The sequence below is a fragment of the Haematobia irritans genome, chromosome 1 (genome assembly GCF_050003625.1).
Source record: "Haematobia irritans isolate KBUSLIRL chromosome 1, ASM5000362v1, whole genome shotgun sequence".
In the NCBI taxonomy this organism is placed as follows: Eukaryota; Metazoa; Arthropoda; class Insecta; order Diptera; family Muscidae; genus Haematobia; species Haematobia irritans.
The window spans coordinates 143560589-143585963 of NC_134397.1; the positions used below are offsets into that span (position 1 = coordinate 143560589).

General features: G+C 32.7%; 1 protein-coding gene across 1 annotated transcript in view; it reads right to left on the reverse strand.

The window, feature by feature from the left end:
* The window catches only part of LOC142221942 (uncharacterized), a 618143-nt gene that overhangs the window by 17211 nt on the left and 575557 nt on the right, over positions 1-25375 (reverse strand). The window contains exon 9 of the mRNA XM_075291829.1: positions 14307-14365. Coding sequence (XP_075147944.1) covers positions 14307-14365 — 59 coding nt within the window. The remainder of the gene's footprint in view (positions 1-14306; positions 14366-25375) is intronic.

The window sequence follows — 25375 nt, forward strand, 5'->3', positions numbered from 1 at the left end:
TTTAGAAATTTTTAAAGAACAATTTTTTTTTAATTTTCATTTTGTTTTTCGAAACTTGAACGATATCTCGAAAACTACTTGGAAAAAACAATGTAAGCATGGCTTAAAGTGAATATTGTTTGGGAGTTTCGGATTTTCTTTTATACCCACCACCATAGAATGGTGATGGGGGTATAATAAGTTTGTCATTCCGTTTGTAACACATCGAAATATCGATTTCCGACTATATAAAGTATATATGTATACTTGATCAGGGAGAAATTCTAAGACGATATAACAATATCCGTCTGTCTGTTGTAATCACGCTACCGCTTTCAATAATGGAGATATCGTCTTGCAATTTGGCACAGATTCGTTTTTTTGTTTGCAGGCAGGTCAAGTTCGAAGATGAGCTATATCGGTTTTGATATACGCCCTATATAAACCGACCGCCCGATTTGGGGTCTTGGGCTTCTATAAACCGTATTTTCTATCCGACTTGCCTGAAATTTGAAATCTAGAGGTACTTTAGAACCACAAATAGTTGTGCCGAATATGGTGCCTATCGGTCCATGTGTTAGTATAGCCCCCATATAGACCGATCTCCCGATTTTATTTCTTGGGCTTCTAGAAACCGTATTATCAATCCGACTTAACTGAAATTTGATATCTACAGGTATTTTAGTAGAGAAATTTGGGAGTATCGGTCCATGGTTTGCTATAGCCCCCATATGGACCGATCTCCCGGTTTTACTTCTTGAGCTTCTAGAAACTGTATTTTCTATCCGATTTGCCCGAAATTTGAAATCTAGAGGTTATTTATGACCAAAACTAGGTTTACCGAAAATAGGATCCATCGATCCATGTTTTAATTTAGCCCCCATATAGACCAATCACCCGATTTTACTTCTTGGGCTTCTAGAAACCATAGTTTATTTCCGATTTGCCTGAAATTTGAAATCTAGAGGTTTTTTAGGGCCATAATTAGATGTTCCGAATATATTGTGTATCGGTAGAATTTTTGATATATCGCCCTATAAACCCTCCCTCCGATTTGGGGTCTAGATTCTGTAGGTTTTTCAGAACCATAATTAGGTGTGATGAATTTGGTGTGTATCGGCGCATGTTTTTGGCATAGCACCCAAAGAGACAGATCTCCCAATTTAACTCCTTGGCCTTATATAGTGCCTCCATATAGACCGATGTCACTTCTTGAGGGTATAGAAGGCGCACTGGTCGTGAAAATTGCATGAAACTAAAAGCAAAATTTCCATATTTTATTTCTTCTAATCATTAGCATAATGGGGGTAAAAATCTACAGATTTTGGTTTTCAAATCAAGGCGTTTGTTTGTCATTCCTCTAAAACTCAAACAAAAATGGTTGTTATAAGTCCAGAATCTGTCCTAGTCTTCATGGTAGAATCTTTAAATTTATTTTTGGGAACCGTACCGGTTGAACTGAACTGCTAAGGAGAATATCTGTCATCAAACCCGCCTGAATTTCTATATATTATCAACCCGCTAAAACGAAGAGTTTTCAAAGGAAACTATTACATTTGATTCATTGTGGTGGGTATTTAGGATTCGGCACGGTAGAACTTACTTCTGTATATACTTGTTTTAATTTAATATGTTGAACCTCATTCAAGTTATTCCAAAATATGTAGCGGAAGTGTCTTAGTTTTGAACATAACGGTATATCTCAAAAATTCGGGCTGATAGAAAAAAGTGCAGATTTGGATTCAGCGATCTCAATTTGCTATATATTTCAAATCAACACAAAAAAAATTCAATTTTGTTCCCTAGTGTTATTCTTAGTATGCTGTTAGGAAGATGGTAGTGGGAAGTTTTTTGGCAGAAAAATTTCGTAATCTTAAGTAAATATGTCATTATAATTAAGTCAACGAAATTATATTATTATATAGTATAAATGAACTGGTTCATTGTACTAATTCAACATTTTCGTTTTCTCAACGAACAGTTTCATGGAATCTTGGGATCAATCAATGCTACAGTCAGAATTTGCCAACATGTTTTGAAAATAACTTACCCAAAGCCTTACTTGTATTTTCTTCTTTCAGATTAAGGGCAAACTACGAGAATATTTCTCATATTAACGAAACACTGCCGTTGAGACAATCAGGTGAGTAATACACTCTTAAATGTTTGCATGGTCTCTGAGCATTATATTCATTCAGCTAAAAGGTGCGTGTGTCATAGAGGTCCGAAGACTTCCTTCTCTGAGGATTTCTATTCAATTTAAAAAGTCGGAGATATGCAAAGAAGCAACTGGAATTTGTTTCATATACGTGAATGTTACTACTTGTATGTGTGTGTGTGCATGTGTGGGTTTGGTTGTGTTACGAAGTGCTCTCTTTATCGCAAAGAATTTCGAAAGCTGAAAAACGCTTATTCATTTGTCTGTATGTGTGTGTGTGTATGCTACGAGAGGGTACGTTTTGTGAATATATGCGCTTTATATTCGGTTGTCTGACGGTTGGAAAATCGTATTTGCATAGCAAAATGTTTTTGCTCCTTTCTTCATTTGAATATGAGCTTATGCATGCGTGTTTGTATTGTGATGATACTGCAATGTTAGCACTGGTCTTTCACATCTACCACTGTGTATAGGGGGCTTGATGCAGCAATTTGCTATTCCGATTGTGTAAGTTTTGCATTTAAATGGTTTTCGTTTTGGTGCAATTTAAATCTGTAATTTATATTTGTTTTTTTTTTTTTTTCATTGCCTTTCTGGAAATATGTTACTTAAGAAAGGGTAAAGTATACGCTGCTTTTTGTTTTATATACGTAATCTTAAAGAGAAATGAGGGAAATACAAAATTATTTGGGAGAAATTAGTTTTAGTTGCCGTCGAAGCAAGTTTTGCCCCGGCTTTTTGACACAATTGATGAGACATGGGCAGCCTTAATTACTTAGTTGAGTAAGTGGACGACTACACGCAGACAAGGAATATGATAACCTCAAACATGTTTCAAGAGCATAATGTTATTTTTTTGGCGGGGAACATATCGCAAACAATTTTGTTTTCTCTGCAAACAAATTACACAATTTTACTAAATCTGCAATTAGCACAAAATATATTTTTTATAAAATGAGTAAATTTAGCTTAAACCATTTTAATACTGTTCTAAAATGACTACATTTTACTTTAACTGAATCTGTCTTGAACTTTGTACCAAATTGCAAACGAATCGGATAAAATTTGCTGCTCATCAAACCAAATATGGGAAACGGTTAATATTTTTGCCTCCTCCAAAGGAAAACTTATTTTACATTTATAAAATTCAATGTAGACTGAGTTGATAGAAGATATTTCAAAACAAATAAAAATAGTAACATAGTGTATCTACAATATGTGGGCTATATATATAATTATGAACCGATCCTCCCATCCGGTTGAAAGAGGCCCTGCAAGCCATATCTGGGGGTCAGTTTATATGGGTAATATTCGTAAAAGTTAATCGATATGGCCCATCCGACTTACATCAAGAGCAACTACTTGTGCCAAGCACATTTTTTAGACGTAATTATGTTGCTTTTCACATCCCAGTAAACAAAGTGTCGCCAAATAGTAGTAAAAATGTTCTTCTCGGATCCGGAGCGCAGAAGCGATGAATTTAACATGGGCTTGTCATATGACGGATGTCCACCATTTCAACAGCCGTTGCACTGAATATGCATCACATCTTAAGGTGAGATTCGAATTCAGTGTTTTGGGTGTGAATTAAAAAATCTTTAATATTTTACCAAATAAATAATTTTTATGATTTTTAATACATTCTATCGCTTGTCTGAAACGTTTTACCTCAAAAATTCTCAATTTTCCTATATTGGACTTTCCATTTTTTACGACAAAATTTTAATAATTTTTACTATTATATTAATTTTTAATCTGTTTTTAACCAAAAAGTTAAAATTACCCATTAAAAATATGCAAAAACGAGTTATAAAAAAAAAATAAATGTGTATTTAAAAAAAGAACATCTTTGGAAAAACATTTTTGGAAGTGCTTTTAAAATTTTGCCTTTGCAACAACTTACAATTTTTTTGCTGGGTTGTAAAAGAAAATTTCGTAGGGTAAAGGAAACAAGTATATACGGCCGTAAGTTCGACCAGGCCGAATCTTATGTACCCTCCACCATGGATTGTATAGAAACTTGTACTAAAGACTGTCATCCACAATCGAATTACTTGGGCTGCGGTAACACTTGCCGATGACAAGGTATCTTAAAACTTTTTAACACCGTTTTCTCAAATACGTAAATAATTCAGTTTGAAAAAATTGTCTATAGAAATAAAATTTTGACAAAATTTTCTATAGAAATAAAATTTTGACAGCATTTTCTATAGCAATAACATTTTGTCAAAATTCTCTATAATCCAATGAAGGACTGGGGAATTCTTTCCACTTAAATATGAGCCAAATTATTAGTTTTTGTACCCAAAAGAATAGCAACAACCGAATTCCAATTACACCCAGCAACAACAATGCAGCAATTTTAAATTAAGCCAAACGACGTTTCAAAACCCACAAAACGGCGAAGAAACCAACTATAGGGATTGATGGCAACAACAAAAATAATGATGTGAAGTCTGAGTAAGATTTTCCACTTTAACAAAAGTTGAAGGTACCACCAATAATCATAAGTTTTCTGGGTATAGTAATCAAATTTTGACAAAACTTTCTATAGAACTAAAATTTTGGTAGATTATTTTTGGGGATCGGCTATATAACTATAGACCGATTTGGACCAATTTTGGCATGGTTGTTAGTGACCAAATTTCAACCGGGTCAGATGAATTTTGCTCCTCCAATAGCTCCGGAGGTTTAATCTGGGGATCGGTTTAAATGGGGGTTACATATAGTAAAGACCGGTGTGGACCAATTTTTGCAATTTTTGTTAGAGACCATATACTAACACCACGTACCAAATTTCAACCGGATCTGGTGAATTTTGCTCTTCCAAAGGGCTCCGGAGGTCAAATCTGGGGATCGGTTTTTATGGGGGCTATACATAATTATGGACCGATATGGACCAATTTTTGCATGGTTGTGTGTTTATGATGGCCAATATTCGATGGGAAAATTGCAAGGGTTGTAACGACACCAAGCAAATATGGTCCCATTTAAACTTAAACCGCACACTAGATATGCTAGTGTTCTCAAGGCGTCAGATAGCACTCCTAATATCTGCTATAACGGGTCGCTGCCTGATAGGCGAATTTGCAAAAACTATAGGTGCGAAGTATAATGACTATTGTATAAGCTGTCATGACGTGGAGGAAAAGGAATCAATTAAACACCTCTTGTGTGAGTGTCCTGCTTTTTGTGTAAGGCGTAAGCGAATTTTAGGAGCATATAGCTTTAGATTACTGGCTGACCTGGAAAACGTTAACTTAAGCAGTTTGTTAATGTTTTTGGAGCAATCTGGTTGGTTCCACAAAAGTAAATAATAGAGAAGGTTCAGTGGTTAAGACTAGAAGTGCCCATATGTAATAGGTACTTTTAGTTAAATGTGGTATCACAATGGACAGAATAGTCTAAGTGAGCCTGAAATTTAATCGGGCTGCCACTTTAACCTAACCTAACCTAACCTATGGTTGTGAGAGACGATATACAAACACCATGTACCAAATTTCAACCGGATCGGATGAAGTTTGCTCCTCCAAGAGGCTCCGCAAGCCAAATCTGAGCGTCGGTTTATATGGGGGCTATACGTAAAAGTGGTCCCATATGGCCCAGTTTCAATACCATCCGACCTACATCGATAACAACTACTTGTGTCAAGTTTCAAGTCGATAGCGTGTTTCGTTCGGAAGTTAACGTGATTTCAACAGACGGACGGACGGACATGCTTAGATCGACTCAGAATTTCACCACGACCCAGAATATATATACTTCATGGGGTCTTAGAGCAATATTTCGATGTTTTACAAACGGAATGACAAAGTTAATATACCCCCCATCCTATGGTGGAGGGTATACAAATTGGAGCTCAAACTTGCATAAATGTCTTTAGTGCCATACGAAGTTTAAGATGGGCGCATTATTAAATTTTAATAAAATTTAAAAATTTTAAGAAATTTAAATTTAAAAATTTTAAGAAATTCTGAACTATTTTGTGGGAAACACGAACTTAGTAAATCTTAATGCTTCATTTGTGTATAATTTTTCCCCTTCTTTAGTTAATTTAACTAACGTACGTAAAGAACTATTAAATTCAAGCAAACTTTCTCAAAACATAATAATTCCATGAACTAAAATAGAGTTAAATGGGCTTTAATGAAATATAGGGTTCACTTTTTTGAGTGTATGTAAGAAACGTCATTTTTACACGATATAACTAAAATTTATAATTAATGACTATGTTTATATCGGAACATGCCCCCTAGAACCCATATCCCCCGTCTTCTTTGAAGGTGCATTTAAATGAGATAAATCTTCAGACAAAACGTATAGAAAATGCTTAACATTACAGGGGAATTTCCTTTGACTAAAATTACGAATTAGTTCCGAAAGAAAGTACTTTTCCTTTGGGTGTATATGTGCAGATGTGTACTGAAATATTCCCCATATAGCCCGATTTGGCTTATTGGCTATATAAAAAACATAATTTTTATTACGATTTAAATGAAAGTTATATTTAACGACTATGGTTTAAATATGTCGGTACAAGTCACCAAGAAGTCATATCTCGCGATTTGGCATTTAAAGGAGACAAATCTGCAGATTGCGAATCATTTAAAGATTATATGATTAGCTCAATGACAAGGGACCTCACATTGGGGTGAAGCTTTCACACTCAGAAATTTCACCAGCATTACTGAGAGGGGATAATCCACCGCTGAAAACTTGGGATTGAACCCACGCCCCTTAGTATACAGGCAGGCATGCTAACCATTGCACCACGGTAGTCGAAGCATTGCTACTTCTTTAATTTATTATTTTATTAAAATTTTTCATCGATAAATCTGTTAAGGTCGTATCGTTAGGAAATCAAATTAAATAGTATAGGAGTAATCAAATCTCAGATGTATGATTTTTTTATTTAGCGTCAAATATTAGGTTCATTAATTAATAAATAAATTAATGAACCTGTTTATCCATGTCTCCCATGATTAATGGCAATCTAACATTCACGCATACGAATAATGTTAAGTACTCGTTACTTTACCGTAATCACAAAACAAATATTTCCCTACCATTCAATGTATTATAATCAAATGACAATTGCCAATATAGTTGGTAGTACTGGACACTTCATGCTGAGAATAATCCATTTGTCATTTGACAAAATTATAATTGAATTAAGGAAATGTAATTGAAATACCAACATGTAATTCTTCAAATTTGTTAAACAAGAATGTTTTCTTTTACCCAACAAAAACTTTGGTAAGTATTTGAGGTGAAAAGCTTATTACTAAAGGCTCTAGAACCAATACCCCCCGCACTTACAAAAAATCTCATTATCAAATAATCGGAGAGATAACTTATGTTACAATTGGTAAACAATTACTATAAATTGGGATTACTTTTGCAAGGGCGTAGGGAAAGTACTTCCCTCAAGATTTATCAAGAGATAAATTGTATCCCAGCAAAAAAAAAAAAAAAACTTGGAAGTTTTTCTAAAGGTACAACTTTAAAAGCACTTCTAAAAATGTCTTCTCAAAGATGTTCTTTATTTTAACTACACAAGAAGTTACTTTAATTAAATTTTTTCATATTTGCATGGGTAAAATTTTGTTTTGTTTTTGTTTCAAATAGGTTAAACACAGATTAAGTATTAATAGAATAGTACAAATCTTTCAAATTTTGTGGAAAAATGCAAAATCCATTCTAGAAAATGGTGAATTTTTGAGAATTTGTTAAGTCAAAAGTCTCAGACAAGCGTTTCATAATTCATAAAAAATCATAAAAAATTATAGGAATTATTTATTTGGCAAAATATCACAAAATTTTTTAATTCCCATCCAAAACACTGAATTCGGATTTCACGTTAAGAAGTGATGCAAATTCAGTGCAACGGCTGTTGAAATGGTGGACATCCGTCCTATGACAAGCTCATGTTAAATTCATCGCTTCTGCGCCAATTTTGCCGACGCCTTATTTTGTGCGCTGATGCGCAATAATTGTACAAAACTAGGAAACTCTTCCTGAAACGAAAATAAGTTTTTCATTTTCAGAAAAAAATTTTACATCATACCGATTTTAACACATCAAACTATTGATCTCAAACCGACATCATACCGATTTTAACCCATCAAACTATTGATCTCAAACCCCTCAGCGTACACTCAAAAACAAAACAAACAAAAAGTAATCCTCTAAAAGACTAAAGACAATTTAACTCTATTTTAGGTTATTTTTTTACGATTCACGTGATTCACACGTGTCACGACAATTTCGTGTCACGCGCACAACTCTAATATACAGTTCGGCCTGGCCGAACTTTAGTGCTTTATACTTGTTGTTTGCTGGGACATAATAGATTCAAAATGTTTCTTAACAACGAAATTGCTTGATATCACCTATCCAAATGAAAACCAGTTCTGTCTATGCCTATGATTGAAACCCATTATACTATTGCCCCCGCAAATGCCATTTGCAACTAATTGACGATAATTACCACTCAATAAAATTTGTCGGAAAATGTATTTGCGGTGATCCCTCTTAATTGGTGTAACACACTTTAATGTCTTATCTCTTCAATTTAAGATAAGTGGGCCATAATTACAAATCACACATTTGCATACAGATGCATTCGATGGAAATGTAATATCGATTACTACAATCGATTGAATTTCTAAAGTTATGAATACCAGACATCGGTAGTGTCTCAATGAGTGTATCGTTCTCATTAGGATGATATCAGAGATCCGATGCGATGGTGGAGTGGTGCTATTGTAATTTCAAATAGCCAAGTGGCTATCTATAAACGGTTTGGTGAACAAACAATGGCTTTCATAGAGGCCTTCTGCCATATTGCATGTCTAGTAGCGGTAATGAGTTTGTGTAGCAATTTGCACATGCTTCAAACCTTATGAACATAAGCAATTTGTGGCATCATTATCATACAACCGTGATAATGTTGGTGAAAGGAATACAAGTCATTGTTGTATTCTTATTGAAATTGTGATTGAAAGCTGGAATAATAGAGGCCAACTAATAGCAGTGAGCTTAGGAAAAATTGTATATAAATTACGTAACATGAAGGAGAAATGTCAGACCGTTTTTGAATCAAAACCATGAGATCATGTGAAACAGTTGAAGGCACTATTAATATTGAAGCTATGTATTGAAATACTTGTTACGAGTATAATAGAGCGATTAAATAAGAATGAGATTAATTCCGTCTTATAACTAGCCAATGTAACATTCAGATCCGCTGGGGATCTGCTTTTACGCCACTTCTGGATCGAAAAACAAAATTAGCATACTTCCTTGGCGCCACTTTCTTCCTGGGTACTTATGGCTAGAATTACTTGCAAAGTATCAGAGATTTAATTAATGCGCGCCCAACACAATCTATCTTCAATAATTAATTTTCTGCTTCATAATAGACTATAATTGTTCTGGTGGTTATGTGAAAAATATTCTCAGATTGCATTGATAAACTTTCCTTTAATTGGAAATTGGAAACAAATTCGCTCTATCAGTAAATAAATGAATGTTCCTCAGGCTTGTTATTATAATGCGTCTACGGACATCATTCTAAAGAATTTTATTATTAGCTTTTTTTATACCTTGGGCCACACCATGGAACATAGTATTATAAGTTAGTGCATCCGTTGGCAACACCCAGATGATCAGATAGACAATTTATGCCTCATTTGTGCATAATTTTTCCCAGTTTTTTAGTTAATTTATCTAAAGTACACAAAAACTTATTACAGTAAAGGAAACTTTCTCCAAACATAATAATTTCATGAGATGGTTACTTTTTTTGAGTGTATAGAAAATGTTGTCAAAATTCTATTTATGTAGGAAATTTTGTCAAAATTTTATTTCTATAGAAAATTTTGTCAAAATTCTATTTCTATAGAATTTTTTATTTTAATTCTATGTCTATAGAAAATTTTGTTAAAATTTTATTTCAATCGAAAATTTTGTCAAAATTTTATTTCTTTAGAAAATTTGGTCAAAATTTTCTAAAAATTCAAATTCTATAGAAAACTTTGTCAAAATTTTGTTTGTGTAGAAAATGTATTCAAAATTTTATTACTATAGAAAATTTTGTCCAAATTTTATTTCTATAAAAAAAAAAATTTCAAAATTTTATTACAATCCAATTTTTTTTTACAAAATTTTATTTCTATAAAAAATTTTGTCTAAATCTTATTTGTATAGAAAATATTGTAAACATTTTATCACTATAGAAACTTTAGTCAAAATTTTATTTCTATAAATTTTTATACCCTCCACCATAGGATGGGGGTATTTGTTCCATTTGTAACACCTCGAAATATTGCTTTAAGACCCCATAAAATATATATATTCTGGGTCGTGGTGAAATTCTGAGTCGACCTGAGCATGTCCGTCCGTCCGTCCGCCTGTTGAAATCACGCGAACTTCCGAACGAAACAAGCTATCGACTTGAAACTTGGTACAAGTAGTTGACATTGATGTAGGTCGGATGGTATTGCAAATTGGCCATATCGGTCCACTTTTACGTATAGCCACCATATAAACGGGCCGCCAAATTTGGCTTGCAGATCCTCTAAGAGAAGCAAATTTCCTCCGATCCGGCTGAAATTTGGTATATGGTTTAAGTATATGGTCTCTAACAACCATGCAAAAATTGGTCCACATCGCTCCATAATTATATATAGCCCCCTTATAAACCGATCCCCCGATTTCGCTTGCGGAGCCTTTAAGAGAAGTAAATTTCATCCAATCCGGCTGAAATTTGGTATATGGTATAAGTATATGGTCTCTAACAACCATGCAAAAAATGGTCCACATCGGTCAATAATTATAAATAGGTCCCATATAAACCGATCCCCTGATTTGGCTTGCGGAGCCTCTAAGAGAAGCAAATTTCATCCGATACGGCTGAAATTTGGTACATGGTGTTAGTATATGGTCTTTAATGACCATGCAAAAATTGGTCCACATCGGTCCATAATTATATATAGCCCCCATACAAACCAATAACCAGATTTGACCTCCGGAGCCTCTTGGAAGACCAATATTCATCTGATTCAGTTGAAATTTGATACGTGGTGTTAATATATGGCCTCAAACACCCATGCAAAAATTGGTCGAAATCGGTTCATAATTATATATATCCCCCATATAAACCGATCCCCAGATTTGACCTCCGGAGCCCTCTGGAAGAGCAAAATTCATCCGATTCGGTTGAAATTTGGTACGAAATTTGGTACGTTGTAAACGGCCATATACGTAGTATATGGCTGTTTACAACCATGCCTAACTAAGTCCATACAGGTCTATAGTTATATATAGCCCTCAAATAAATGGATCCTCAATCTCAAAAAATTGGTCCATATCAAGTTCATAATTGTATATAGCCCCCATATAAGCGACCCCCATATTTCAATTCTGGCTCTCTACGTACCGTGCAAAAGTCCATATCGATCCGTAATTATTTGTAGACTTACCTATACATACATTTTTTGTCTAATACATATATACCACGTGTGTTATTTACTAGCTCACAATTTAGAAAACGATGTTAAGAAGTTTTACGATACCACAACCCAAGTAATTTGATTGTGGATGACAGACTTTCGTAGAAGTTTCTACGCAATCCATGGTGGAGGGTACATAAGTTTCGGCCTGGCCGAACTTACGGCCGTATATACTTGTTTTTATTAATTTTTTTTTTCTTTCTTTTTTTTCCCAATTTTTTTTCTATAGAAAATTTTGTCAAATTTTTATTTTTATAGAAAATTTAGTCAACATTATATTTTTATAGAAAATGTTGTAAAAATTTTATATTTATGGAAAATTTTGTCAACATTTTATATTTATTGAAAATTTTGTCAAAATGCTATTTCTATAGAAAATTTTGTCAACATTTTATTATACCTGCGCCACACGGTATTATAAATTTTATTTGTATACAAAATATTGTCAAAATTTTATTTCTAATTTTTTTGTCAAAATTGTATTGCTATCCAAATGTTTTTCCAAAATGTTATTTCTGTAAAAAAAAAAACATTTAAAAAATTGTATTTCTATAAGTTCTTTTCAAAATTTTATTACTATACAAAATTTTGCCCAAATCTTATTACTATAGAAAATTTTATTTCAATATAAAAGTTTCCCAAAATTTTATTTCTATAGAAAATTTTGTCAAAATTTTATTTTTATAGAAAATAAGTCAAAATTTTATTTTATAGAAAATTTTGTCAAAATTTTATATTTATGGAAAATTTTGTCAAAATTTTATATTTATGGAAAATTTTGTCAAAATGCTATTTCTATAGAAAATTTTGTCAAAATTTTATTATACTTGCGCCACAGGTTATTATAAATTTTATTGGTATAGAAAATGTTGTCAAAATTTTATTAATATAGAAAATTTTGTCCAAATTTTATTTCTATAATTTTTTTTTCAAAATTTTATTGCTATTCAAATTTTTTTTTAATTTCATTTCTATAGAAAATTTTGCCAAAATTTTATTTTTGTAAAAATTTTTTTAAAAATTGTATTTCTATAAGTTTTTTTTCAAAATTTTATTTCTATACAAAATTTTGCCCAAATCTTATTTCTACGGAAAATTTTATTTTAATATAAAATTTTCCCAATATTTTATTTCTATAGAAAATTTTGTCAAAATTTTATTTTTATACAAAATTTAGTCAACACTTTATTTCTATAGAAAACTTTGTCAAAATGTTATATTTATGTAAAAATTTGTCAAGATTTTATACTTATGGAAAATTTTGTCAAAATGCTATTTCTATAGAAAATTTTATCAAAATTTTATTTGTATAGAAAATGTTGTCAAAATTTTATTATTATAGAAAATTTTGTCAAAATTTTATTTCTGTAAAAAAATTAAAAAAAAATGTATTTCTATAATTTTTTTTTCAAAATTTTATTTATATACAATTTTTTCCAATTCTTATTTCTATAGAAAATTTAGTCAACATTTTATTTCTATAGAAAATTTTGTCAAAATTTTATATTTATGGAAAATTTTGTAAAAAATTTATTATACCTGCGCCACCATACGTCACAGGCTATTATAAGTTAGTGCAAAGCCGATAGCCTTTGTAGCTAGTGCTTTAATGTTTATTATAGTTTTTGGAATTGTAATAAATAATGAATAAATAAATAAAGTTTGTGCACCCAGAAGGAGACGAGATAGACACATGGAGTCTTTGGAAATTATGCTCAGGGTCGGCCCCTGAGTCGATCTAGCCAATATCCGTATGTCCGTCCATTTGTCTATGAAAATCTACGTCGCAAAGACTATCAAAGCCTACGTCGCAATTTTAGTCCATTCGACTTCAAATGAAGCATAAATAAGGGTTTTTGGGTCGGAATATAACCCCATTGATTTTGGATTTTGGGTTTGAAATCGGTTCAGATTTAGATATAGCTCCCATATATACCCAAATATGGCCCCAAAAGCCAGAGTTTTACCCTGATTTACTTCAAATATGGCACAAAGAGCACATGTCGTAATATTGTCGTAAAGTGTGCTAATTTTGGTTGAAATTGGTAAAGATTTAGATATAGCTCCCATATATATCGTCTGATTTAAACTTATGTGTTCACAGAGGCATTCATTTTACTCCGATTTATTTTATTTTTGCATCGTCTCAAGGCTTTTTTTTTGCAAAAGTTTTGGAGAATTTTGTCCAAATCGGTTCAGATTTAAATATATATTTATGGCAAAATAATGTTTTATGTGTAGCACCCAACAAATTTGAAGAATTTGACATGGTATATGAAATGAAGATGTACACATTAGTGCAGGGCCCTGCCCCGACTTTCCTTACTTGTTTGTATTTATCTTTGGTTTGCATGCAATGCCGATAAACTTAATTATTGTTTGACACTTATTCTCCATTATTAAGGGAGGTCGATGATGTAAGTTGAGGTCGACAATGATTATGGCGTTTCTGTTGTTATTGTTTTATTTTCGTTTATTATAATTATTAAGCAATGAAGAGGCAATAAATAAAACGCAAAATAAAAAACAAATGACTCAAATTGTGTGTTAGTTAGTTAAAGCACAAAACAAAAATATTTATGGCAAAACAATGGAGACGTACGTTGGACGCGACAACAAAAGGAATTTGAAATGTTCAGTTGAACAACACTTACCATTTGATGATGTTGAAAACACAAACGTTTGAGAATAATCACTCCAGCCATAACGGTTCCTACAAAGGAAGGTAAAATAAAAGTATGAATTAAAATAAGTAATTAATTATAGAAATATTAAAGGATATAAATTTAATTTAATTGTATTTTTATATTTAAAAACAAAAATTAATATGATGGAAACTGCATTGAACAAAAATATCGAGCCAAAAAGTACCTAAATTTAAAAACGCGCAATATATAATTGTAGTGAGACCAATGATTTCATTGACCACATAATTAAGTGACTCGGCTTAAAAATGGGCATCTTTATATGAATGAAAATTTTGGTTGAACTATGGTGAACTTGGCTTAAATAATTCCGAAACATTAGTCAACATTAACGAAATCGTTCTTTACAGCTGTGGACATTTTTTTCTTGACTAAAAAGCAAAAACTCTTACAAAAATATGACATCTTTCGCAACTTTGTTTTAAAGGCGATTTTTACTTGAAACACTTGAAACTTGGAAATTAAAGTTTTCATCAACACGTTTTTAAAGGACTTTGAAGAAGAAAAGCTGAAAAAAAAACAAATAAATTAATAATTGTTTTCTAAAATCACATACGCAAAACTCAGACTTATAAGCGATTTGTATCTTAAAGTAGCCTTCTTTTATCCTTTGGCTCAGAATCAAATCCAAAAACATTAGTATGAAGTTAAAATCTTTGGAACCGAACAAGAAGTATGGTTTTGAAGTAAGGCAAAATTTTATTGAAGCCAAAACCTAAGGTAAAAAACCTAAATATAGAATTGTTTTGACGATTTTGCATCTTTGATTTAAAGCTCATTTTATACCATCCACCATAGGATGGGGGTGTACTAACTTTGTCATTCCGTTTGTAATACATCAAAATATTTGTCTCAGACCCCATAAAAAATACATATTCTGGATCGTGATGAAATTCTGAGTAGATCTAGAGATGTCCGCAGTCTGTTGAAATCACGTTTAATACCGAACGAAACAATGTATCGACTTCAAACTTGCCACGGATGATACTGAAAATGCGCCATATCGGACCACTTTTAGGAATAGCCCCTAACTTTATATCCCCACCTCTATATTTTCGATCTGGTTGAAATTTGGTACGTGATGTTAGTCCATATCGGTCCATCATCATGTATAGCCCCGACATAAACCGATCCACAGATTTGCCTTACGGGCCTCTTGCAAGAGCAGATTACATCTGATCGGGTTCAAAGTTAGTTACGTGATGTAAGTATATGTCATCTAAAAACCGTACAAATATTTGTCCATATATATCTCGCGATATGTTCCCACTTAGACTGATTAAGATTTAGCTCAAATCAAATTTCGTCTGATCCGATTGAAATTTGGCTCTCTAATGGTGCATATCGATTGATAATTATTTATCACAAAAAATATTTTTTGCCTTCAATTGTGAAATTAATTGATCCAATTAATTTTTAATTGAAATGTCTTCCTTATCCTTACTTCGATTCTGCGCTTCTTTGGTTCGGAATCAATACCAAAATCGTTAGTATATAGATAAAATCTTTGGAACCAGAGCACCGTTTTTTTTTTTCAGTGTATAACTGTTATTCAGCCTTTTATACCCTGCGCCACACTGTGGAACAGGGTATTATAAGTTAGTGCATATGTTTGCAACACCCAGAAGGAGACGAGATAGACACATGGGGTCTTTGGCAAAAATGCTCAGGGTGGGCTCCTGAGTCGATATAGCCATGTCCGTCTGTCCGTCCGTCTGCCCGTGAACACATTTTTGTAATCAAAGTCTAGGTCGCAGTTTTAGTCCAATCGACTTCAAATTTGGCACAAGTATGTGTTTTGGCTCAGAATAGAACCCTATTGATTTTGGAAGAAATCGGTTCAGATTTAGATATAGCTCCCATATATATATTTCGCCCGATATGGACTTATATGGTCCCAGAAGCCAGAGTTTTACCCTAATTTGCTTAAAATTTTGCACAAGAAGAACAATTAAAACTATAGTCAAGTGTGCCAAATTTTATTTAAATCGGTTCAGATTTAGATATAGCTCCCATATAAATCTTTCGCTCGATATGGGCTAATACGGTCCCAGAAGCCAGAGTTTTACCCCAATTTGGTTGAAATTTTGCACTAGGAGTACAATTAGTAGTGTAGTCAAGTGTGCCAAATTTTATGGAAATCGGTTCAGATTTACATGTAGCTCCCATATATGTCGTTCGCCCGATATGGACAAATACGGTCCCAGAAGCCAGAGTTTTACCCCAATTTGGTTGAAATTTTGCACTAGGAGTATAATTAGTAGTGTAGTCAAGTGTGCCAAATTTTATGGAAATCGGTTCAGATTTAGATATATCTCCCATATATAGCTTTCGCTCGATTTACACTCATATGACCACAGAGGCCAATTTTTTGCTCCGATTTATTTGAAATTTTGCACAGGGAGTAGAATTAGCATAGTAGCTATGCATGCCAAATTTGGTTGAAATCGGATCAGATTTAGATATAGCTCCCATATATATGTTTTTCTGATTTCGACAAAAATGGTCAAAAAACCAAAATTTTCCTTGTAAAATCTTCACTGCTTAGTCGAAAAGTTGTAAAAATGACTCTAATTTTCCTAAACTTCTAATACATATATATTGAGCGATAAATCATAAATAAACTTTTGCGAAGATTCCTTAAAACTGCTTCAGATTTAAATGTTTCCCACATTTTTTAGTAACATTGTGTTCCACCCTAGTGCATTAGCCGACTTAAATTTTGAGTCTATAGATTTTGTAGAAGTCTATCAAATTCTGTCCAGATTGAGTGATATTTAAATGTATGTATTTGGGACAAACCTTTATATATAGCCCCCAACACATTTGACGGATGTGATATGGCACCGAAAATATAGATCTACAAAGTGGTGCAGGGTATAATATAGTCGGCCCCGCCCGACTTTATACATTCCTTACTTTTTATACCCTCCATCATAGGATGGGGGTATATTAACTTTGTCATTCCGTTTGTAACACATTGAAATATTGCTCTAAGACCCCATAAAGTATATATATTCTGGGTCGTGGTGAAATTCTGAGTCGATCTGAGCATGTCCGTCCGTCCGTCTGTTGAAATCACGCTAACTTCCGAACGAAACCAGCTATCGACTTGAAACTTGGTACAAGTAGTTGTTATTGATGTAGGTCGGATGGTATTGCTAATGGGCCATATCGGTCCACTTTTACGTATAGCTCCCATATAAACGGACCCCCAAATTTGGCTTGTGATTGCTCTAAGAGAAGGAAATTTCATCCGATCCGGCTGAAATTTGGTACATTGTGTTAATATATGGTCTCTAACAACCATGTAAATATTGGTCCATATCGGTCCACTTTTACGTATAGTCCCCATATAAACGGACCCCCAAATTTGGCTTGCGATTGCTCTAAGAGAAGCAAATTTCATCCGATCCGGCTGAAATTCGGTACGTGGTGTTAATATATGGTATCTAATAACCATGCAAAAATTGGTCCATATCGGTCCATAATTATATATAGTCCCCATATAAACCGATCCCCAGATTTGAACTCCGGAGCCTCTTAGAGGAGCAAAAATCATCCGATCCGGTTGCAATTTGGTACGTGTTGTTAGTATATGGTCTCTAACAACCATGCAAAAATTGGTCCATATCGGTCCATAATTATATATAGCCCCCATATAAACCGATTCCCAGATTTGGTTTGCGGATCATCTAAGAAAAGCAAATTTCATCCGATCCGACCGAAATTTGGTACATGATATTAGTATATAGTCTCTAATAACCATGCCAAAATTGGTCCATATCGGTCTATAGTTATATATAGCCGATCCCCAATCACACCAAAATTGGTCCATATCGGATCATAATCATGCTTGCCACTCGAGCAAAAATAATCTAGCAAAATTTTTCGAAATTTTATTCCTATAGAAAATTTTGTGAAATTTTATTTCTATAGAAAATTTTGGCAAAATTTTATTTCTGTAGAAAATGTTGTCAAAATTATAATTCTATAGAGAATGTTGTCAAAATTTTAAATCTTTTGAAAATTTAGTAAAAATTTTATTTCTATAGAAAATTTTGTCAAAATGTTATTTCTATAGAAAATTTTGTTAAAATCGTATTTCTATAGAAAATTTTGTCCAATTTCAAGCTGCTATAATAGTTTTGCAAAAAATGTAGCTCAGAAAATTTTAATGAAATGTAAATTTGATTGTAAGATTGGTTGTACAACTAATCTCATTACCATTCGATTAACTTTAAATTGATTTTATAATGGATGATTGTCCGCCGCCGAGTGGATAAATTTATGTCGGCTTAGCCGTCAAGCCGACGCCGACGCAGGCAAAAATTTTGTGTCAGCCGCCGCCGACAAAAATGGGTCAGCTTCATTCTCAGACTTCGATTCTCCACTTCTTTGGCTCGGAATCAATACCAAAATCGTTAGTATATAGATAAAATCTTTGGAACCGGAGCAGCGTGTTTTCTTCCAGTGTATAACTGTTTATTCAGCCTTTTTATCTAACCTAGAATGGCTTTGTTAGTATATCACAAGAAGAGAGTGAAGTTTCAGTAATAGAACCTAGGTTTGAAGCCAGATAATATTTCTTTAATTAACCTAACTACGGTCATGATATCGATAGGATAACGATGCTTTCCGTTTGTGTTTGCTTTTCAAATCACCGGAAGCATCATGGCCTTCCAATTTGTTTAGATAACTTTTGCTATATCTTTTTCATTTTCAATATCCTATAGAGTTCGTGAGCGTTCTGGTTCTTTTCTGGAAGATTAAAGGACCTAATTTATCGTCTTAACTAATTTCTTTGCAAAATTCTCGACACTAGAGAAATTAGAGACTTACATAAAAGCTTTCTGTCATTACTTATGCTCATTTATGCTTTACCAAACGAAACATCTAAACTTTACTAATAAAGAAAAATTTGAGCATGCAATTTGCCACCTTGAAACAACACTCAAGAAAAACTTTTCCTTAACGTAGCGCAGCAAATAGGAACGCGATCATGGGGGCATATATTCTGCTCCATCACCCCAATTTATCGGAAACTATGCAAAAGAATTTTAAAACTTTTAGATTTTACAACGCTAAGGGGAGTTAAACGAAAGCAAAAACCAAGACCAATAGCGTTGTTGATGTCGATGAAACAATCAGAACGTGTAGCCCCTCTGTAATGGCATTGATTTAGCGAGGGCAATGTAACGCATCGCAACGTAATGACTTGACATATCCAAGTGTAGCAAAGTCATGCAATGTGCTGAAAATACTTTGCTACAAGGGATGCCATTTAAGATGCTTCGTATCAACATATATTGGCTGGTTGTTATATCTCATTCAAAAAGTGTTGGACGTTTGGTTTATATTGGAGCTAATACGATTCCGAAGAGATATTACAAATGACGGGCCTTCACGTTAAAACTTTCTCCTATGGACCGAGTTCAAAGTCTGTTACCGCTATTGCCAAGAGGCACAAATCATGTCGGGTTCCAAAGATTTTATTTTTACACTTATGATATTGGTATTGATTCCGAACCGAAGAAGTGGAGAATTGAAGTAACGATACCTTTAAGACATGATTATCTTTGAAATTTGAGTTTTGTGCACTTGATATTAGGAAACAAATTTAAATTTATTTTTTTTTTGATTTTTTCTTTAACATTTTTTCGAGAAAAAGTATCCTATTAAAAACAATAAAAACAAGCATATGCGGCCGTAAGTTCGGCCAGACCGAATCTTTTGTACCCTTTTGCTTATTCATAATTCCATAATTATATACTCGTATACGACTGATATGGACCAATGTTTGCATTTTTTTTAGAGACAATATTCTAACACTACACTGAAAAAATATTGACCTAATATGGAAGATTATGCAACTTAAATTTTATGACTGGAAATTTACGCAATGCTAAGGACAAAATTCTTTAAAATAAAGACATTTTAATTAAAAGAAAGTTTATAATCCTTGCTTGAAAAATTTGTTTCATTAAATTTAGGACACAAATCTTGAAATTTTGCGTCCCTCTGTTGAAGTTGTAGATCTTTGAAGTCAGGCAAATGTTCCTTAAAATAAAGAAAAATCGTCTTTAACTCAACTGACATATTGAATTTTTAAATTTAAGATAAAAACGCTTCAAATATAGGCTAAGACTTATTTTAAGGATTTGCATCTTTGGTTTAATGTTTTTTTTAGCATTAAGAAAACAGTTTTTACTTTGAAGTACTTGGTATAATTTGGATTTTGAAACTGGAATTTGTTTGTACATGAATACCTTTATTAATATATCGCAAACAGAGAATAAAAATTCGATGAATGAGATCTGTCTCCAATTTTAATTTTATTGATCCTAGGTTAGGCTAGGTTAGGTTAGGTGGCAGCCCGATGTATCAGGCTCATTTAGATTATTCAGTCCATTGTGGTACCACATTGGTGAACTTCTCTCTGATCACTGAGTGCTGCCCGATTCTATGTTAAGCTCAATGACAAGGGACCTCCTTTTTCTAGCCGAGTCCGAACGGCGTTACACATTGCAGTGAAACCATTTAGAGAAGCTTTGTAACCCTCAGAAATGTCACCAGCATTACTGAGGTAGGATAATCAACCGCTGAAAAACTTTTGGTGTTCGGTCGAAGCAGGAATCGAACCCACGACCTTGTGTATGTAAGGCGGGCATACTAACCATTGCACCACGGTGGCTCCCTAGCTCTAAAGCCAGGGAGGTCCGTAAAAAATGTCTTTATTTTAAAGATGCCGCATCTTTGGCTCGGAATCAATACCAAAATCCTTAAAGGAAGGTCAAAATCTTTGGATCCAAGTAAACTTTTTTTGAGTGTACGTCTCTAATATTCAATCGATTCGGATGGATATTAGAGATTATACACTAACATCACGTCAACAGGATACACAAGCAAATTCTGGGGATCGGTTTATATGGGGGCTATATGTAATTATGGGCCGATATAAACCAATTTTTGGATCAGTCTAGGAGGTCATATACCAACGCCATGTACCAAATTTCAACCTGAACAAATGAATTTTGCTCCTACAAGAGGCTCCGGAAGTCATATTTGGTGTTCGTTTTATATGGGGGCTATGTATAATTATAGACCGATATGGACCAATTTTTGCATTGTTGTTAGAGACCATATTCTAACACTACGTACAAAATTTCAACCGGATCGGATGAAATTTGCTCCTTCAAGAGAATCCGCAAGCAAAATCTGAGGAATGTGATTAGAGATCATATACTAACACCACGTACCAAATTTCAATCTGATCAGATAAAATTTGCTTCTCTAAGAAGCTCCGCAAGCCAAATCTGGGGCCGGTTTATATGGGGGCTACACGTAAAAGTGGTCCGATATGGCCCATTTGCAATACCATCTGACCTACATCAATAACAACTACTTGCGCCAAGTTTTAAATCCACAGGCGGGCGGACATCGCTAGATCGACACCGAATTGGCCCAGAATAGTATATATATTGGGGTCGTAGACCAATATTTCGATGTCTTACAAACGGAATGACAAATTTAATATACCCCCATCCTATGGTGGACGGTATAAAAACCCAGCGAAAAAGCGTCGCCAAAAAAGCAGTGAAAATGTTCTTTTTGGATCCGGAAGTGGTTGACTCAGAAGCGATGAATTTAACATGGGCTTGTCATAGGATGGATGTCCACCATTTCAACAGCTGTTGAACTGAATTTGCATCACTTCTTAAGGTGTGATTCGAATTCAATGTTTTGGATGTGAATTAAAAAAAAGTTGTGATATTTTGCTAAATAAATAATTTATTTAATTTTTTATGCATTCAAACACTTGTCTGAAACGTTTGACTGCAAAAATTTACAAAAATTCGCAATTTTTCTAGAATGGATATTGCATTTTTTTGTCGATAAAATTTTAGTAATTTGAAAAATTGTATTAATTCTTACTCAGTTTTTAACTTATTTGAAACAAAAAAAAGTTAAAAATACCCATTAAAAATATGAAAAAGTCGATTTATAAAAAATTGAATTAAAAGAACTTCCTGTGTAGCTAAAATAAAGAACATATTGGAGAAAACATTTCTGGAAGTGCTTTTAAAGTTGTGCCTTTAGAAGAATTTCCAAATTTTTTTGCTGGGAACGTCTTTACAGTGATAGAAGGCATCCCGTTCTTTTGCAAACTCATTAGCTTTGTAATTGTACAAAAAGTAAACAAAAATACGTTAAAGATGATTTCATCAATTTTTCAGAATTATTAACCATTTCACTACCGAAATAAACCTAATGCTAAAAACTTTAATTTTTCTTCTGTTTCTGTAAAACAAAAATTGTCATATTGATATCCTATCTCAATTACTTCAAGGGCTATATGAGCTTGTACTGAAAACTTGATTCTTGAATTGTGACCAAATGACCTTACGAAAAGAAGCGCTATTTGGCCTATAATATCTTTCAAAGTGTGAGAAAGAATACAAAAAAGAACCCGAAAAAGTATCAGCTATAGTTTTTGTATAAATGTCCATTTACTAGAGACATGCAGTAGAATAATTGTCTCAACTTTTCATATTTTTCGTTTATTGTTAAATAAGTTTATAAAAATGTATTTTAGTGCTCACCAATAAATAAGCTATTTATAGCTTATTTAGATTAAAGCCTATACTTTAAGATAATATCGGTAAATAAATCGAAACTAAGTGGGAAAATAGAATTTGGTGTCTTTTTCGAATGTCCTTCTAAGTGGGCATCGGTAGTGAAAGGGTTAAAGCCAAGTTGACTTCAGCCAAACAACATTTTCCTTCATATAAAGATACCCATTTTCATGTCAAATCACTTAACTATAAGACGATAAAAAAATTATCGATTTTTGGACAAGGTCAGAGAAATGCGTCTTCTATGCTAAGCTAAATTCAAAGTCATATTTTAAGGACGCGAAATCTCTGGCCTCATTACAATATTTTTTTCACTGTGGAGACTTTTTGTATCGACAGAGTCCAAAGTGGGCTAACTCGAATATAAGGTTCTTATGTGGTTCCATTTTAATAAGGCTAATTAAGTTTGCGATTAGAATATATATCACTCAATTTACTGAAGTTACAAAAATCAATATTTCTAAGTATGGTACTTATACCTATTTTTTGTCGTTGTATGTTGATTTTCATGCTTCAGTTACATTTTATTAGGGCTGAGGTTTATTGTACACATACTCATTACGAAGCCGACCTCCATTTAGTGTCTTGTTTCATTAAGGTTTTGTGGAACATTTTTATGGGGTCCATTTCGATATTCCAATTTTTGAAAATTGAAAAATTAGACTTTAAAAATTTGCAGTCGAAAAATCGACGTCCAGCATAGGATTCATTCCGCTTGTAATACAATAATATTGGTCCATAAGGTACATATAGTTTTGGGTCGTGTTGATATTCTGTGTCGATCTAGCGTTGTCCGTCGGTCTTTTGAAATCACGCTAGCTTCCAAACGCAACAAGCTGTCGACTTGTAAAACTTGGTACAAGTTGTTCCTATTGATGTAGGGCAAATGCACACAAAAAAATTTTTTTCTGATTCAATCACCAAATTAATTGATCCAATTAATTTTTTAATTGAAATGTCTTCAATCACGAAAATGATAGTATCAATCACAGTTTTAATTGGACACAGAAAAAATTCTTGATTAAAAAATTGATTGATTTTTTCAGCAAATTTCAATTAATTTTTTAATTGATTCAATTAAAAATTTAATTGATGTTGATTGCAAAACTCAATTAATTTATTAATTAAAAAAGGTAACTATTTTTAATTACTTTCTGAATTGGCTTAGAGTTTTTATTTGAATTAACAAATGATTGTTTGAAATACATTTTTAATTAAAAATTTAAAAAAAAATCAGCACTTTTTTAACCCTTTCACTACCGATGTCCGCTTTGAAGGGTATTCCAAAAAGACACCAAATTCTATTTTTCCACTTAGTTTTGATTTATTTCTCGATGTTATTTTAAAGTAGAGGCTTTAATCTAAATAACCTATAAATAGTTTCTATATTGGTGAGGTCCAAAATACATTTTTGTAAACTTCTTTAGAAATAAACGAAAAATACGAAAATTTGAGACAATTTTTCTACTGTATGTTTCTAGTAAATGGACATTCATACGAAAACTATAGCTGACACTTTTTCGGGTTCTTTATTGTATTTTTGCTCACACTTTGAAGGACATTATAGGCCAAATAGCGCTTATTTTCGTAAGGCCACTTGGTCACAATTCAAGAATCAAATTTTCAAAACAAGCTCATATAGCTCTTGAAGTAAGTTTTCAAAATGGCAATTTTTGTTCTACATACTAGTAGTACAAGTAAAAACAGAAGAAAAATTGAAGTTTTTAACATTAGGTTTATTTCGGTAGTGAAAGGGTTAACAGAATTAGTCTTCCGAATTTGATTAAAAAGTTAATTGTATCAATTAATTTTTTAATTAAAAATTTAAAAATTTTTAATCATTGACTTAATTAGCTTAATGTTTCTATCATGATTAAAAAGTTAATTGTATCAATTAATTTATTAATTGAAAAATTTTTCAACTTCAATTAACTTTTTAATTGGAAATATTTTGGTGATATTTTTTTCTGTGTATACGACGATATCGATCAATTTTTGCGCGGTTGTTAGAGGGCACATATTGACATCGCGTACAAAATTTCAATCGGATACACAGAAAAAAATATCACCAAAATATTTCCAATTAAAAAGTTAATTGAAGTTGAAAATTTTTCCAATTAATAAATTAATTGATACAATTAACTTTTTAATCATGATAGAAACATTAAGTTAATTAAGTCAATGATTGAAATTTTTAAAATGTTTAATTAAAAAATTAATTGACACAATTAACATTTTAATCAAATTCGGAAGACTAATTCAGTTAAAAAAAGTGCTGATTTTTTTTACTTTTTTAATTAAAAATGTATTTCAAACAATCATTTGTTAATCCAAATAAAAACTCTAAGCCAATCTAACTAAGTAATTAAAAATAGTTACCTT